This window comes from Urocitellus parryii, chromosome 6 (assembly GCF_045843805.1).
Source record: "Urocitellus parryii isolate mUroPar1 chromosome 6, mUroPar1.hap1, whole genome shotgun sequence".
Lineage (NCBI taxonomy): Eukaryota > Metazoa > Chordata > Mammalia > Rodentia > Sciuridae > Urocitellus > Urocitellus parryii.
The window spans coordinates 84,474,910-84,493,321 of record NC_135536.1 but is presented as its reverse complement, the minus strand read 5'-3'; the positions used below and the strand labels follow the sequence as shown (position 1 = coordinate 84,493,321).

The following is an 18,412-nucleotide window of genomic DNA, read 5'->3' as shown; positions in this document are numbered from 1 at the left end:
AAGACTCAGTGACAATGCACCAGGTATTTTAAGTCTCAATCTGGGGTATGATTTATGCTCCCAAAACAACCTCAAATAAGACTAGACTTCACACAGAACTGCCCCAAGGAAAGACAGTACTTACATATCATAATGCCCCAAAGAAAGACAGTACTTACACATCATGCCCAATGGTACCAAAAACCATGAATCTATCTTACATTTTCCTCTATTTAAATTATTGTTTCAAAATATTTATTCTAATGATCTTGAACTTATTACTCTAAGTTTAATGTTTTAAACATTTTAGCAACTGAATTACAATATTTCGAACACATGATACAATTCCTAAGAAATCTTAACATTTTGGTTTGGATAAAATATTGCAGAGCCCTCAGCTATCTCAATGAGACCCCAGATATTTATCAAGTTACTGTTTAAACACCACATGAAGTTTATATACACATATTCAGCCAAGAAATAGTACTTGAAAGCATGGCAAACCATGTCACAGTTCCTTGGCATGAAGAAGTGCTGGATTATGAGGAAGGTCTACTAAATATATGCCTTTTAAAAATATAGGGTTGGAGGACTGGGGTTGTGGCTCAGTGGTAGAATGCTCGCCTAGCATGCACGAGGCACTGAGTTCGATCCTCAGGACCACGTAAATGTAAAATAAAGATGTTGTGTCCACCTGAAAAAAAATATATATATACATATATATATAGTTGGAAAAAGAGAGGAAAGAGAAGTTAAGGCAGGTCCTATTTATATATATAGTTGGAAAAAGAGAGGAAAATGTGTGTGTGTGTGTGTGTGTGTGTGTGTGCGCGCATAAGAAAGAGAAGTTAAGGCTGGTCCTATTTTCCCAGAGTGGCAAGGAAAGGTTGGATACATGATCATCAGGTACCCCTCTTAAATAAACATGGGGCACAGGTTGTTCCATTCTGGTTTCAAACACATGGACCCGAAAATCTTGAATCTAGTTGTCTGTTCTGTTTCCCCACCCCCCCAAAAATAGAGAGTTGTCATTCAGATAAAGTTCCACATGACAGCTTTAGTAGATTCACTGCAAACCACCTCACTGTAAAAGAAATTTACTAACTTAACAGAAAGGGAAAAGGAGAAAAATGTCTTCAATCCAACACTCGAAACTACCTCCTTTCAATAAAAACATAATTAAAACAAAGGAAAACGTATTATTTACCCATCTTCTTTAAGATTGTCATGACTTTTCTATAGTAAGATACTTTTCAGACTTACTCTAGAAAAGTAAATGTTATAATGATTATTTTAAGGAAAATTCAACCAATATTGCAAAAATGCACAAAATGTATAAAAAAACATAATGATAAATTCAGTTTATATTTGTTGAAAGTTAAACAATAAAATATTATTACCCTGTACTTTTATTGAATCTTCTTTTCTAGGGAAATACATAATTATTCTTTATTCTACAAGCAACCATTGTGGTATGAGTTATTCCTTAGAAAACTGAATATAGATTTAAAATTAAATCACTATTCTTAATTACATGAAAATTTCCCCAAAACTAATAAGAAATATAATCAGCATATGAATTCTTCTCAGAATAACATTATCTGAAGTTTTCTTCAAACATCTCTTTACAATAATTCAAGCTCATCTAACTTTGTAGCTACACAAATCCAAAAAAAGGACAAATATCTAATATTAACTATACATGTCCTTTAGAAAGCAAGGGGGCCAGATTAACAAAATAACCTTTCAGAGGAGTCTTTAAAACTAAACTACAAATAAAATAAAAATAAACTACAAGGCAGCAACAAAATAAAAACCTGAAGTCTTATGAAATTTAAAAAAACTGTATTTTAAAAAATTATTAAAGAAAAAACACAAAATAATATTTTCTTCTTTGACATTTCAACCTAATTAATGATCAATGCAGACATACTCCCAGTTATCTTTTGTGAGTGAATGTATGAGTTAATGTTATTTTTGAAGGTCATGGAAATTAATTATATTTCTTTTGCAAAACCACCAATAGAATTTCCACTTCAATAAAAGACTTTTTCTCCCTTTATGAGCATTCTCACTCATTATTCTGGAACTCAGGCCTACCACAACATTATCAGAAGTGTAGAAAATTAACCACAAATTGAGAATCAACTTCCAATTCAATTGAAAGGTACAAGGCCAAAAGGAATAATATTTCAATTTAGTAAACCAAGCCCTACAGTATCAATTATCCACTGCAATAATCTACTATGATTTTTAAAAATTAATGAATCTAAATTTAAAAGATCTTTTTTTAACAAATCATATTGTTGCACATCTGTAATCCCAGCTACTCAGGAGGCAAGAAGATCACAAGTTCAATGCCAGCATCAGTAGCTTAGACTCTGTCTCAAACTTTAAATTAAAAAAAAAAAAAAAAAAAAAAAAGAAGGCCTGGAGATGTGGGGATATAGCTCACTGGTTAAATACCTCTGGATTCAGTCCCTAGTACCAAAAAAAGAAGAAAAAAATGTAATACCATTATATATCAAATATGAAATACTGAAGGCAAGTTTCTGTTATCTTAGTTATATTCAACTGATGATCAAATCTTATGTGTTCACAACCATACCTATAATCAACCAATGCATGTAAATAGTTTTTATTTTTTGCAAAATCTAATGCCTTTGTTTTAAAGTAAAATTGGGTTTTATGTTTCAAAAAGTTACTGCTCAGACATTTCTACTATTGTAGGCAAGGACTAAACAATAATCATATTTTACCAATTCTTCAAAACTTTCCAAGAGTTGTGTCAAGTGTTTTATGCACCATGTTTCACATAATCTGCACCATGGCCTAGGGGAGTGAACAGGGAGAGGCAAAAGAGTGAGAATTAGATTCTGGATAGATACCTGGGTTTGAATTGTGCCTCCTGTACTTCCTAGCTAAGGAAATGATTCCCCCCTTTTACAGATAAAGCAACTGTGATTCAGATTAAAAAAAAAGAAAATGAGAGAGAACCAAGTCATTTCCTAAGAACAAAATGTTATAGGAAGCAAGAACAGTGGAATACAAGACTTCTTATAGGAAAAGTCAATACATCTTCAACAAATGTATCATGTGCTGGGAATAGGGAGCATTATTGGGGTTGCAGGGACAACTGTAGCCAATGGTTGCACTAAATTAAACCAAGACCAAATAAATGTAACTTTAAGTAAAGTTTTGTGCTTGTCCCTTACTTAGCCCACTCCTAACCAGACTGGAACCCTAAATCACTACCAAGAATCACTAAGTTTAACACTGAGAAATATACAGTAGAACTACCACTGGCTCTTGTTTTCTTATTTAAACAGGTGAATAACCAAGTACATTATTTTAAACACAAGGAGCTCAGCCAAGCAAGTTTTTAACTACTACTTTTGATATTCCACAGGAATGGAATTTAAAGCCACTCATATTAATGAATGGTTACCTATGTTATGATCTAAGAGTGGGAAGACAGTAGAAAACGTTGTAGGCCAATACAAAAAATCAGGCTTAGAAATGTGAAAGGCACATCAGAAAAACTTGAGTACTATGTTTATGGGCAAAGATAGAGCAATACGTATAGATAATTATCTGCTTAGAGATTTATAATATCAGGGATTGCTTTACAACTCAGTAGAACAACAACTAAATAACTAATGCATGCTAAGGGAATTCAGAGATCTTGTGCCAAAAAACTTAGTTTACCAGCAAAAGAATTTCTAACAAAGGTATATCTCCTCCTTTGAGAATTCTACTTAACGTACCATAACCAAAGGAATTGTTCAACAAGTCCTTGATTTCTAACATTCTATGATTCTCATTTGTCATAGTCATTGGATATGTCTTATACTCTTTCTTCAGACTGCAAGTAAGTCAAAATTAATTACATTATCTTTTTTTTAATCTAAATAGTTCACAAACAGTAAACACATTGGATTATTACAGAATAAATGCTCTGAGTAGCAGAAAACTCTATAAACCCAATGAAAATCATGGGCTGATTACAGGATAGATTGTTTCATATATAATGACAGTAGCACATGATACTGGTTAAACAAATACTCTGGTAAAACAGAGAATCACCATTACATGAATACCAGTAATAATTGTTTCATGAAAGAACCAATGATGGATACTAAAATCACTTGGGGAAAAGTGTGGTAAGAAACAAGTCATTTGGATAGTCTCAAACAATATCCCCATGAGTACTTAATATGTGGAAAATAAACAACAGTAACCTTACAGTGGAGATATTTGACAGGCATCACCTTAACAAAGTGGATAAGGTTATCGTCACCAATAATAAGACATCTGAAAAAAAAAGACATCTGAAGTCATATACCACTGATATGATGCACTAAGAAGAACACAACATCATTTCTGAGGCATTGCTGCCCAAAATATTTAACTTCTAAGAAAAAAACAAACATCAAATACAAATAGAGGGACATTCTATAAGACAATAGATAAGTACTCTTCAAAAGTATCAAAATCACTAGACACAGTGGTGCATGCCTCTAATCCTGGTTACTCAGGAGACTGAGGCAGAAGGACCAGCTTCATTAATTTAGTGAAGCCCTAAGCAACTTAGCAAGACCCTGTCTCAAATTATTTTTAAAAAAAGGGGTTGGGGGTGCAGTTTAGTGGCAGGGAATCCCTGGACTCAATCCCCCATACTACACACACACAAACAGTATCAAAATCATAGGAGAAAGAAAATAGTATGAAACCATCACAGATTGGAGCAGACTTAACATATGACAACTAAATCCAATGTGTGATCCTAGAACAAAAAAGGGAGATTAGTTAAAAAAAAAAAATAGCAAAGTTAAAAAAAAAAATCTGTGCTCAGAGTGGTATTTTCTACTTTATAGTGTTTTATTGTGTGCATATAAGAATATGTAACAACAAATCTCATCAACATGTACAACTATAATGTACCAATAAGAACTGTGGAAAAAACAGAAAAATAAAATATGATAATAATTTTAAAAGATCTGTAGATTAACTATATTCCATTAAAAATAATCTGATTTTGACAATTATACTACGTATAAGATGTAAATGTTAAAAGAAGCTGGGTATAGGGTATATGGAAATTCTCTGAACTATTTCTGCAACTTTTTTGTAAGTTTAAAATCATTTCAAAAATATGTATAACATATAATCAAATATATATGTAATGTTTGGGGAAGAAATTAGAATGTAAAATATAATCTTATAAGTAACAGCTGATTGGCCTGGGAGTTTCTACCTGAATAAGGTGGTCTAGGCAAAAAATTGTAAAATGCAAATCAGTAAATGTGTCCTCAACAACTACTTCCATGAAGTATGTTCCATGTTCTAGATACAATTACTATAAAAATGCAGAACAGAAAACAACAGAGTAAATCTTGCAGTTGTTGAGATACTAGAAGTCACAAAGTGCTACACCTTCATTTTAAATAGGGGGTACTGAGACTAGAATGGTTAAAAGGTTTGCCCAAGTTCAATGTTATGACTAGGAAAGACCTAATTTTTTAATATTAGTGAAGATAAAAAAAAGTCACACAGAAATGAAGCTACCCCAGAAGCCAGAGAGTAAGAAAAAAATTAAGCTGGAGACAAAATTAAACTACATTTACATTTCTTAGCATATGTTAACATTTATTTATTTTATAAATTTATTTCATAATAAATTTGAACCAGAATGATTAAAAATTTAAAATAATAAAGTTATTTTTAAAATTCAGAATAAAATTTAAGGTTTTTTATGTTAGGATAGGAAGGGACTTTCTATGCATAAATGCAGAAAACATTTTAAAAGCATAAATTTAAGTTAAACCTGTCAAAAACAGAACAATATTTAAGAGCAAACAACTGGGAAAATATCTGTACCAATGACAGATAATAGATGAACAGCCTTATCATATGCAGATCAATTAATAACTACAAATCAACAAACAGTAACAGCAAAGACTCCAATAGAAAATTAGGCAAAGGACACCAAGCAGGTAATTCAAGAAGAAAATTAAATGATCAAAACACATTTTGAAAAATGAAGATTGTATTATAATTTTTAAAATGCTAATTACAAGATGTCATTCTTGATTTAACATATTAAAGATTAATACTAACTCTTCTCAATGCTGGTAAAAGTTGCAAAGATAGACACTCCCATGCTCTGCTAGTAGTAGGATTAGTACAATCTTTTTGATAGTAATTTGTCAATACACATCAAAATCTTTCAAAACATGAATACTCTTTGATTTGAAATAGCTAGTGGTTGACAAAGTGTGGATGGACTCCTGGAATCACTGAGACCCTCTCAGGGATCTAGTAGGTCAAACTATTTTTATAGAAATAGTAAGATATTACTTGCCTTTCCCCCTATATTGACATTTGAACTTACAGGGTAAAATAACTGTGGGTAAGACTGCCAGTTCCTAGGCCAGAGCACTATAATTGCATTAGCAGTCACTATGTTCTTCACCATAATATATTTGCAGAGGGAAAAAAAGGAAGAAAAGAAGGAAGAGAGGGAGTGTCTGCTTCACTTAAGAATATTCACTAATTATATTAAATCTTGTCCTTTTAAAATTCTATATGACAATAAGTAAATACAAAGCACATTTACTGCATATTGAAGTATGACAGTTGTCTCAGGGGAAAGCACTTGTATGATTGTTTGAGTGCTGAACTAGCCACTTTTTCCATTGCATTCAATTCTTTCTTCAATGAACAATGAACAAAGTATGATTATTCAGATTTGGGTATCTGGCAGACATTTTCTCAAAAATAAATGACGTGAGATTGTCACTTCCAGGAAAACATTTGTTGCGAATGATAAAATTTGAGCTTTCAAGGGAAAATTCAAATATTGGAAAGCTCATATCCATCACTATAAGCTTGACAGCATCAGATCTTACAGACTTCTGATGAGACCAGTGACACTATTAACAAATGTGATTTTTTGATATTGTATAATAAAAGGTGACAAAACTTAGAAGATTCTGTAAGAGTTCACAACCAATATTTTTCAAATGAACAATGCATGATGATAAAGATCATGCATGGGTAAAAGATCCATTCATAGTTCACAACAGGCTAGAGGATTATAATACAAGAATGTGAAAAGTTCTGATTCAGGTTTTGGATTCCACTTTGCAAATGACCTTTTAAAAATACTATCTGTTGCCAGGTACAGTGGCACAAACCAATAATCCTAGAGACTCCCTAGAGACTCAGGAAATTAAGGCATAAAGATCAGAAGTTTAAGACCAGCCTCAGCAACTTAGTGATCCCCTAAGCAACTTAGGTAGACCCTGTCTCACAATAAAAAATAAAAAGGCCTGAGGAGGCAGCTCAGTGATAAAAATGCCTCTGGGTTCAATCCCCCATCACCAATGAATAAATAAATAAATAAATACCATTTGTTGGATTTTGTATAATATCAAAAATATTCACAGTTATCTATAAAGTCTATTGTTGTTCCCTTTTCCAACTATATATCTGAGACCAAAGTTTTCTAATATTCTTTAATCAAATACAATATAACAAGTTGAATGGCAGATGTTTTTCTTTATTAAGGCAGGAGTTAAAGAGTTGTAAAAATGTAGGCCAATGTCATTTGCTCAATACTTTTTTTAAATTATGGTTATTATTCATAAAAATGTTAGCAAGTAATAAGTTTACTGCTTTTCAAATAAATTAATAAATATTTTTTAATTTCTCAGTTTTAATTTATATTTTGGTAAATATCTACAGATAAAATCCATATAAACAACAGTTCTTTTGTTCACATTTTTATAGTGTAAAGGGATCTGGAAACCAAAAGGGTAATAATTTATGACATGGTCATTTCCCAACTTCTAGAAGCCTAAAGAAGACAATCAGATTTGATATTGTATATGTACAAAAAATAAAAATTATGTTAAAAGTTAGAAAAACAAAACATTTGAATGCAACAATAAGGAACTGGATAATAGAACTAAAATATAATATTATTGGTTACTTGGAATAATTTTTGAAGAATTTTTAAACATGAGGCATGCTCACATGCTCATAGTGTGTTGTGAAGGGAATAAGATCTACAAACTAAATGAGCAAAGATAATGCACTAAAAAATAGACTAGAAGAAAAAAAAGACTAGAACTCCAAGTATGTGAATGCCATCCACCAAGAAAATAATTGCTATTGTTATTATTAATATTAAAGCTAAGTATATATTAATATTAAAGCTACACTTAGCTAAGTATAGAACACTAATCTAAGAGGGGAAAAAAACTGTATTCTAGGCACTGTTTGGTCATTAAACATCTCTGGGATATCCTTGGGGTGAACTCAGAAGCTTGAGCAAGCAAAGCAAGCAAGCATTCTACCATTGAACTACACCTTCAGTCCTTCCCTGGAATTTTTGACATTGTCTAACCTCTACAAGTTATCAAAAATTATAATGAGATCCTTACCTAACCAACGTTCTCAATCTAAAGCCTGCTCAAAACCTTTTCAACACTAAGTAAAAGAGTGCTGCAATGAAAATTGATTGAAACCAACTCCAAAATCATGCTACAGAATTCTGATCCAACCTATTAAATAGCTCATTAATTCTTTCTTTTGCAAATTAATTTGACTTATTTAAATAAATTTTCCTGTAGAAAGAGAATGAGTTATCCCCTAAATAGTATTTGGGAGAAGTAAAAATTATTTGGACATATCATAAATAAGAAAGAAAGGTCATAAAAAAATAAGCAAGATAGTATGGTATCCCATATGCTGCTCTGAGTACTGGGGAGGTTACTTCTTATAGAGAACACAGGAATTTGCTATGGGGAAAAAAGACAGAAAAAAGAAAGAGAAGGAAGAAAGAGAAAGCAAAGCAAAAATACAAAGTAGTAATATATGCACATAATGGGACCAGAATATTAAATAAATAAATAAATATATATATATATATATATATATATATATATATACACACACACATATATATACACGCTCTATTCTAAAACTGCCCAGAAATATCTATTTTTTCGCTTGACTGATCAGCCTTCACCCATTTCTTTGTTCATGAATAAAACTGGCAACTGTTAATGATAGAAAATCAGATTCTAATTTGTCAATTTTGTTCCCTGTTAGCAAGTCTGAAAAATCCTAAAGACTATAAAGGGATAAATACTGCCCTAAATTCAATCTGGGTAATATTGGAGAGAGACTCCTTCACTTTATAGACTAGGAAAATCAGTTCAACATAAAACTGAGGTAATAAAATACCTTCAATTTGTGTTTCAATTTTTATCAAAACACCTATCATCCAATCACTTCTATTTCCTTAAAAAACAAATAAACCAACCACATGTATAGTGATGTCTAGTCAAGAGCTATATATCAGACAGGAAAGTCCTCATGAAGGGATAACCATGCTCAAGGCCCCAAGGCCATAGAGCAAAATGGTATAGGTTTGGAATTGGTTTGGAGTTCAGGAAAAAAAAAAAATACACAAAAATTTTATGCTTTTAACTTCATAAATACAATAACCTGGTTGTCCTGGTTCTTTGAATAATGATCCGATCTGTTTCCTTTAAAATAAGGAATCTATATCATATAATTCTTAAAGTCTTAGAACATTGGATAATCTTAAAATCACTGGGGGAAAAAAAGAAGTGGAGTTTAGGGGAGGAGAGAAATCAGAATATGTACACATATGAAAAAAAAAAATTCAGATCTAGTTGTTCAAGTGTCCAATGACTTAAAGTGGAATCCCCTGGGGTACTAGTCTCTGAGTGTACCAAGCACCCTTGAGATCACTTAATTGGGTAGTCAACATTGTGAGCTAGTCAAAGGGTATGAGGCCCCTTTAGGCCTGTACTCCCTTGTTTGTTTCCAGTGCCCAACTGAAAAGTGGTCCTCCATTTATTCCTTTTGAATTTACAATTCATTATGTCGCTTTGTGAAGCCTCTGTCACCCATCTTCCATTGCTAGTTTCTGTCAAGTAACCACTGGACATTTAGGAAACACCTACTATGTGTGCCCACCACCTAACACATATCAAGTAAGTATTTGTAGACTTGAATTTAATTGCAAGCCCTTGGGAGGCTTCAAAGGACTCATCCATTAAGAGTTTTGTGAGGAAGGCAAGTGAAAAAAACCTTTTTCACCATCCTTGATCTCCTGACACTTGTGTTACTCCCCACTCATGTATGACACGTGGTTCCTAAGAGTGACTGGACACAGCTGCTGCAGGCAAAAGGCTCCGAGAGGGGAGAGAGGGGCACTTACCTGGGGAACCTCTGCTTCAGCTTCCTCAGGCTCTGCCTGGTGGGCGGTACAGACACTAGGCACTGGGCTATCTCGTCGTACTGGGCTTTGGTCAGTATCATGTTGGGCCAGGGACCAGGAGGAGGCGGGACAAGGAAACAACACCCTTGGGCCCAAGCAGCCTTGGCGCCGGGAGATGTGGGGGTGGACGCACCGCGGCAGGGCCCAGGGTCCTGGTCTTCTTTAGTTGGGTCCTAGCCCCCCCCCCAAAGCACACCCCAAAGTAGCACAGGAGAAAAGGAGACTCGCCGTGTCCCAGGCTTCACCCGGCACCTCCGCGGCGGGGGCGGGTTGTAGACGTGATTGCCCTGGCAGAGTTTACTGAGCAGGCGCAGTGGGCCAGGCCGAGGCAACTCGTCGCCATGTCAGGTAAGGGCACGCCAACCAGGAAGTAGCAGCCGCCGGCGTGGAGGGCACTGCTTCTGGGTCTAGGCAGCAGGTATGCTCAGCGTCGCCCACCTGGGGTGGATCGCTTCTGCTCACGGAGTTCACGCCCCGCCTGTTGCAAAAAGCCAGGAAGGCCTCTCTCACGGGCCAGGAAGAAGGCTTGTGAGTGCTCTGCCAGCCGTCAACTTGAGTCCCGAAAGCCTCTGCCAGAGCGCGTAATTTGAATGTGTTCCCAGTCGCTGCGGTTTAGGTGCAGCCTCAAGCAGGGCCCAGCCTGCGAAGAAACGTCCACACTCTGTGTTCATGAGCCGAGCTGTAAACTGCATTTGCGTGCCTTAAGTATACAGTTTGGATTCTTGAGTCCATTTGTTGGCGTGTTTGGGGAAAGTCCTATAACTTCTACAGTTCGCGTGGAAGGCAATTGGTCCTTGGTGGGATACCCGACTTAAATATTACATCAGCAGACAACAAAGGACACTAAAGAATTACTTTCACTCCCTACAGTTAGAGGCTCGAGGACTAAAATCATATCTTGTCTTCCTAAACCTAGATCTCGGAAAACAGACATCCAATAATTGGAAAAATGAGTCACTGAGTAATCCTTTGTTTTCTATATGTGCTGTGAGTGGATCTCAGCCCCCCTAAGGCAATTTATTGGAACACCAGCCCCTCCTTTAATCCCTTTTAAGAAATTAATTTGATTCTTGAGTCCATATGTTGCCCTTTTTCACTTTAAAATTTAACATTTAAACAAATGAAAGAAAAAGCACTTAGCTTTTAGAAAACATGTAAGTGGTTTGAAGTCTTTTCATATGGAATAAAGTGTGGGTTGGAAGTTTAGCTTAGATATGCTTCATTGGATAAATTCCTTAATCCACTGTGGCCTCAGTTACTTTGTCTATAAAATTGATTTTTCATTCATGGGGGTGTTTTGAAGATTAAATAAGGTAGGACAAGTAAGGATTGCTTAGCATAATGTTCAGCAGATAGTCTAAATAAAGTAAACCAAGTAAAACTACTTGATAAAAATGGACAGGGTGTTTACTAGATTTTGTTTTTCAGACTTCCCATGTAAAACTCACTTAATCCTCATAACTTCCTGTGATGCAGTTTTTATTGCCTTTATCATTCCCCTCCTCCCTTTTGTACAGAGTGAATAAAGTAAGGCATGAAAAGGTTAAGGAACTTTCCAGAGGTCATGAGAAAAAATAAGAAGCTGGGGTAAGGATTAAACTCCTAAAATTTGGTTTCAGAGTCTATGGTCTTGCCAACTCTCAGCAATTAGTACCCAAATAGTATACTCTCCTAAGCCCAAAGGTTAAGGATTTTTTTTTTTAAAGAAATACTTTACATTTTGAAGAATCTTTTAGCTGAGATTTTAAAAATTAAAATTTCACCACTTTATTTTCTCAGGCATCCTGAATTCAACAACCATCATTTTTTTTCCTGAATATTTACATCAGCATGTTTTCTTCCCATATGCTTTGCATCTAACTCTGGTTGTGTGACATTAGTACATAACTATTTATTTATGGCAGCATGGCCTGGAGTTGCCACCTGGCTAGTTTGTTGCTGACCCTGCCATGACTTTTACATGAAAGCTAGCTGACAATAAGCAGACACCACTTGATACCCCCATTCCTTTCCCCTTTGCAACTTTACTCTTTCCAATTCACAGCCATCAGACTTTTATAGAAAACATCAGTTCAAGGATGTTTGTGCTAGTTATTTTTATAGCAACTCTTCTTTCTGGCTCTTATCCTGTATTCACCCTCACAACCCTTAAGGAAAATGCCAGGTTTGTTTTCTGTTTTTATTTTTAACATGCTGACAGTTTACAATCTTGACCCAAATCCAGTAGATTGTTTAGAGTTAGAGCTGGGAGAAAAGCACAGTTACATTGCTGTTTTCATTGGCAGTGACAGTAGTGTTGTTTATTAAGCACAAAACAGAAGCAGAGCAGAAATGTTTGGTTGTTATTTAATTGGTTTCATTTTTCTTACAATGTAAAATGGTTGGGGTTAGCCAGTTAGCCCATTGAGGCAGCCTTTCTCCCTCCCTCATTCTTCTCTGTCTTCCTCCCATTTCCCATTGTACTCAATGCCCCTCATATGCTATTACGTTTTTAGAGTTGCTTCTGCATGCTTGAGTCCCCCCTTCCCCGTTTCTCAGTCAGCCAGCAATATGATTTCCCCACTTAGTGAAATAGGGTTGTGAAATAAAAACACAAATACCCCAACGAATTGACTACTGTTTAAAATCAGCCATGAAATGTGTCACCTTAAGCAACTGACGGCCTTTCCAGTCCTGAATGTTCTCAGTGTAACTCCAAGTCTCCTTCTGAAGGAGAGAAAAAAAAGCTGATAATAGGGAAAAGGTATAGGAAGCAAGACCAAGAAAATATGTCAAAGTGGGGACTAATACAGTTGGCTGGAAGAACAACTTATAGCCCGGAAAGACAGATTGTGGGGGATGGGCCAGAGAACTCCTCTGCCAATTCCTAGACAACATGAATGCTGAACAATTTTAAAGGAATATGGGGTTTGGCAGAGAGGTATCAGAGCATCATTTCAACAAGCATGCTAACACAAGAACTAAAAATAAGAATGACCCAAGTCACATGCCTGGGAAAGTTATTCCTACTGGAGTAAAGAGTTCTAGGCAGAGTGAAAGGAGTTAAGGATGTTCAACCTTGGAAAGAATCAGCCACACTTTCAAACAGTCTGCCAAATCCAATGCATGTTTTAAGAAATACTGACATTATTATTTTTATTATTCTGTAAAGTCTGATTCTATTCATGGAGACTCTGGTAGTTATTACACTATTTTAAAGAAAAGTCATTGAAATTTACTGAGTAAAGAAAAAGAAGGATGCTAAAATTATTTGAGCACCTATGATATGCAAACATTATCCCATTATGCCTTATCTCACTTGATCTTCCCAATTTCCCTATGCAGCAGACCTTATAGCCCCTAGTTCATAGACTAGGAAAGTGAAGTTCAAAAGACATGCCTAGCTGTTAAATTGCAAAACCATGACTTGAACCCAAGTTAGTATGACTATAAAATCTCCTGTTATCTATTAAGCTGTACTGTAATTCAAAAAGGATTTGAAAACTCTTTAAATTCTTCTCAATAAAGCATCTGTTCTCTGAAATAGCCTGCTACCTTCTTTGGCCACCAGAATGCCTGTTGAAGGGGCAGTCACCTTTAATTTTGACGATTAGCCAAAACACACTTCTAAAAAGTTGGCCACTTTTCAGGCATTGAGATTGTGGCTCAGCGGTAGAGTGCTCTCCTAGCACATACGGGGCACTGGATTCAATCCCCAGCACCACATAAAAATAAATAAAATAAAGATATTGTGTCCAACTACAACTAAAATAATAATAATAATTTTTTTTAAAAAAGTTGGCCACTCTTACTAGAAAAGATTGGATGGATTTTCTCTGTTCTTTGAAGCACCACCTTAATTGATGCATCTTTGAAAACCAAAGTTTAGGTCTCTAGACTTGCCATCCTTGAGAGACAAGTCATTTTATACTGGTCCTAAAGAAATAAAAGCTCTTAGTAAGCAATTAAGATCAGAATAAAGCAGTTGTTGAGGCTTGCAGCAATTACTCAATTTAATGACTTGTAGAAAACCTACAGAAGGACGTTCCACACTATAAGGTGGAGCAGTTACACTGAAAGGTCAAGGAAGACCAAAAGCCAAATGTTGGTTCCTTCATGCAAGTCGGTGGTAAATGAACTCTTGGTCTATGAAACCAGGTGGCCTAATTCCTGAGAAAGGTCACATGATGATGGGAGCATTCACCAAGACCTGTTTCAAACAGAAACTGGGTCTCATGGGCACATAATTCAGAATGGTGCCTCCTCAAGTCTTTGTTATTCAATAATACTAAAATTTAGCTAATGTTTGAGGGGCACTTACCAAAAGCAGGAAATATGCTAACGACTTTATGTTCATATATCTTCTCTTAATTCTTAGATCCAGCTCTACAAGTTAAGCACTGTTATTAAATCTCCTTTCCAATTAAGAAAACTAAGGCAGAGAGGGGTGGTTTCTACTTACTTCATTAGTTATTATACAGCATACTAGAATAATGTTTCTTAAATTCTGTGTTGGGAACCTAGTTTTCCTTCAATTTGTCATGGACAAATAGTTAAAATAAGGCAAAAAAATGAAATTTACAAAGACATATAAAGCACAAATCTACAGTTTGTTATTTTGAGATTTAATAGAATATAATTAGTTCATCAAATTAAGATAAAAGGCTATATTTGCTTATTCTCAATTTCTGCACTTACTACCTCAAAAAGTTTGCAGATCAGTTCTGGTTTGCTGACTGTGTTGTAAGTTGCACTATACCTTGGATATATGCAAAGGAAGAATGCTGATTTCAAAGTCTAGAACCTCACACTTTTCAAGTGTTCTTAGAAGAGGAGTATAACCTGTTTCTTTTAGACCTCTGAGCACCAACCATTACTACTATTATCATTATTCTACTGTATTTAGTTCTTCTTAAGTGATGTATACTTATTAAGGTCAATAGTACAAGTCGTTATAGCCTATTTAATTTGTACCCTATGAAATTAACACCATGTGTTTTCATAAAATCTAATTTCTTCTGTAGATTATAAACCTGTCAATCAGAGCACATGTATGTCTTTTGCTTTGAATCACATTCAGAACACTATTGGTGCATGATAAAGCCTCTTAATCAGCATTTTCATATTAACTATCACCACATTTGACAAGGATAAGGACCAAAGTACTATTTTTATGGGAACAATTTCTCTTGGGTGTTTGTGTGTTATAACAGAAGGAGATATGTGACTATATTGGTTAGAGAAAGACTGAAGCCTCTTAAATTTTCTCCTCAGGCTCATCAGGGACTTGTGGATAATTTGCAGGCAATTTGTATCCCTTTTTCCTGCAGGACTAAACCTCAGATGTAATTTCTGCAGTTGTCAATCACTCTTCTTGTCCCAAAGACCATTCTGCAAGAATACATCATGTTCTAAGGTTTTTCTCGCATTTATAAATTCAGGAATTGAAAGGAGCGATGCTAGTGGAGTAGAGGATTTCTATTGGGGGCGGGGAAAGAGGGATGAGAGGCAGGGAAGCAAGTCTGTTCCTAATAAGCAGTTCTTTCGACATAAGCTAGAGTTGGAACACATGTCAGATGGAGATTAGCTCTAAGACTCTTCATTTAAAGAATTACCACTAGGTTAGACTTTCAAAAGAACAGGTAAGATGCCAGTCATGATTTAGAACTCTTTCCCGCTCTGTAATTGATAGAGAGTTAAGGAAAGAAGTTCTTTCTGGTAAAAGTATAGCGGTTATAACAATAACAATAATAGGCACCATTCTTTAGAGAAAATGAAAGCATATTATATAATTATCTAATGTATTGCCTCTGCAGAATCTACAACTGACATTATTACACCCATTTGGCATATGGGGAAACTAAGATATAAATGGCTTGGGATTTCAACCGGTTTAACTTTTAAATGTGAGGCTAGACATAAACACTCCTCCCCCTTTCTAAACTTAATTTCTTTTCTTATGATCATCAAAGAAATGTTTCTTATAGCCAACAATGAAAGATCAGATAACATAAATCATCCATAGGCATGTTACTTGAAAACCACCACTATAACCACATTGAAGTTATTCCTTCCAGTCATTTTTTAAAACATTTTTAGTTGTTGATAGACCTTTATCTTATTTATTTATTTTTATGTGGTGCCGAGAATCCAACCCAATGTCTCCCAGATGCTAGGCAAAGCACTCTACCACTGAGCCACAACCCCAACCCCCTTCTAGTCCTGTTTGCAAAGTTTTTTCCCCTTTACATTGATAAAATCAGACTGGATATATAACTTGAATCCAGGACTATTTAATTTATGCTATACTATCAGCTAGATATCCTGGTCAAAACTTTGTGATTTTGACCCTACCTTCATAGGAAGAGTAGAATAGTAAGTTTCTAAAGTTAGGAGATGAATTTTCACAAGCCAGTCCTTGAAATGAGGTCACTGGCATGGCAAGCAAGATGCTGAGCCATCCTCAGGTTCCATCAACAAGCTGCAATTCAATGTGAGAATGATGTAATGGCCCCTCTGGAACAAGGTGGAGATTTCAGTGACTGATGGACAGCTTTCCTGGACATTCCATTCACAGAGCTATGATTGAAATCATGTCAGTGAGCCTCCTACCACATGTACATTCTGTCAGTCATCATGTCGACAGAGAAACCAGCATGGATTTTTTTTTTTTTTTTTTTTTTTTTTAGAATGACTACTCGTGATATCTGAACATTCAGATTCATTACAGTCCTTGATGCAGAGAGCAAATGTTTTGCATTGCATAGAGGACAGTCACACTGGCTAACAATTCTCATGCCAGAATAGCTTGAGTTTCCATTTCACTTTCAAACAACACTAATAGGCTTAAATTGATATGGGGATGAGAAGGGATTTAAGGTAATGGTGTGGGCAAGGAACTTGAGCTCTACACACACTCACACATTACTACAAACCTAGTTTTATAAAACAACATTTAAATTATTTGTATACACAGAAATTTTAAAATATAAATGCTTTAAAAATGCAAAACACCAATGTAACTTGTTTTACTGACTCCTTTTAAGAAATGTAGACATCCACAAAAACTCATTCATTCATTCATTCGTTCATCATTTATTTACTGAGATACCATGTATCAGGAAATTCTAGGCCACATGTATAAGAAATATACAGACTGATCAAGTTTTGGCCCTTAAACTTTATTTGATAAATTTATTTTACCTTATATCATTTGTACCAGGGATTGAACTCAAGGGCACTTTACCACTGAACTACATCCCTATACCTTTTTAATTTTTTTTTTTTTATTTTGAAACAGTGTCTCACTAGGCTGCCTACAGCCTCACTAAGTTGCTGAGGCAGGCTTTGAACCTATAATCCTCCTGCCTCAGCCTCAGGAGCCACAAGATTACAATTTTGCACCACAGATCCTGACTCCTTGTTAAATTTATTTTATCAAAAGATTACTTCATGTTTTATATTAAAAAGGTTAGGGACATGACTCCAGAACTATATAATGTCTTATATAAGACATTATCGAGGAAACTTACTTGATGGGAATTCAAATGAGAGGGTAGATTATTAAATTGTTTTAAATATATATTATATACACAGTTTCTCTATTACTAGGAAATATACATGGAGGTATTTGGGGGTAAATAATATATATATAGTAAAAGAATATATATATTATTAAAGAATATATATAATTAAAGTATATATATTATATATAATTAAAATATGTATGTATATATATAGATAGATAGATAGATAGATAGATATATCCTAAATAATCCAGGAGAAAAAAAGGACAGTGAGAGAATAAATGATAAATCAAACATAGTAGAACAACAAATAGGTGATTCTACATAAAAGAATATGGGCATTTGGTCACTCTTTTTATTTTGTACTGTGCTTATTTTGTAACATTTTGGTAAGTTTGAAATTATTTCCAAATAAGAAAGTTTTTAAAATGTATTTTACCTTGTAAAATGAATGAAAGCATAATGTCCTTAAATCATGCAGCAAGTTTCTCTCAGTCATATATGATTGATAAACATTGTAATCTGATTTTTCTGGACCTCAGACTTAGGCTTGTATTGCCTAATTGAGACTCACAGCATAAATGAGGCGAAGTTTTCAAAAATCTCT

General features: G+C 34.8%; 1 protein-coding gene across 5 annotated transcripts in view; it reads right to left on the bottom strand.

Annotated features, from left to right (window-relative positions):
- Cdin1 (CDAN1 interacting nuclease 1) overlaps positions 1-10,572 on the bottom strand; it is a 217,769-nt gene extending 207,197 nt beyond the window's left edge. For 3 of the 5 annotated variants that reach the window (XM_026392873.2, XM_026392893.2, XM_026392888.2), the window contains exon 1: positions 10,241-10,572. In XM_026392873.2, the coding sequence (XP_026248658.1) occupies positions 10,241-10,341 (101 nt within the window). In that variant the 5' untranslated portion in view covers positions 10,342-10,572. The remainder of the gene's footprint in view (positions 1-10,240) is intronic. The other 2 variants (XM_026392898.2, XM_077799522.1) reach the window with 2 other exon arrangements.
- Positions 10,573-18,412: the final 7,840 nt, after the last annotated feature.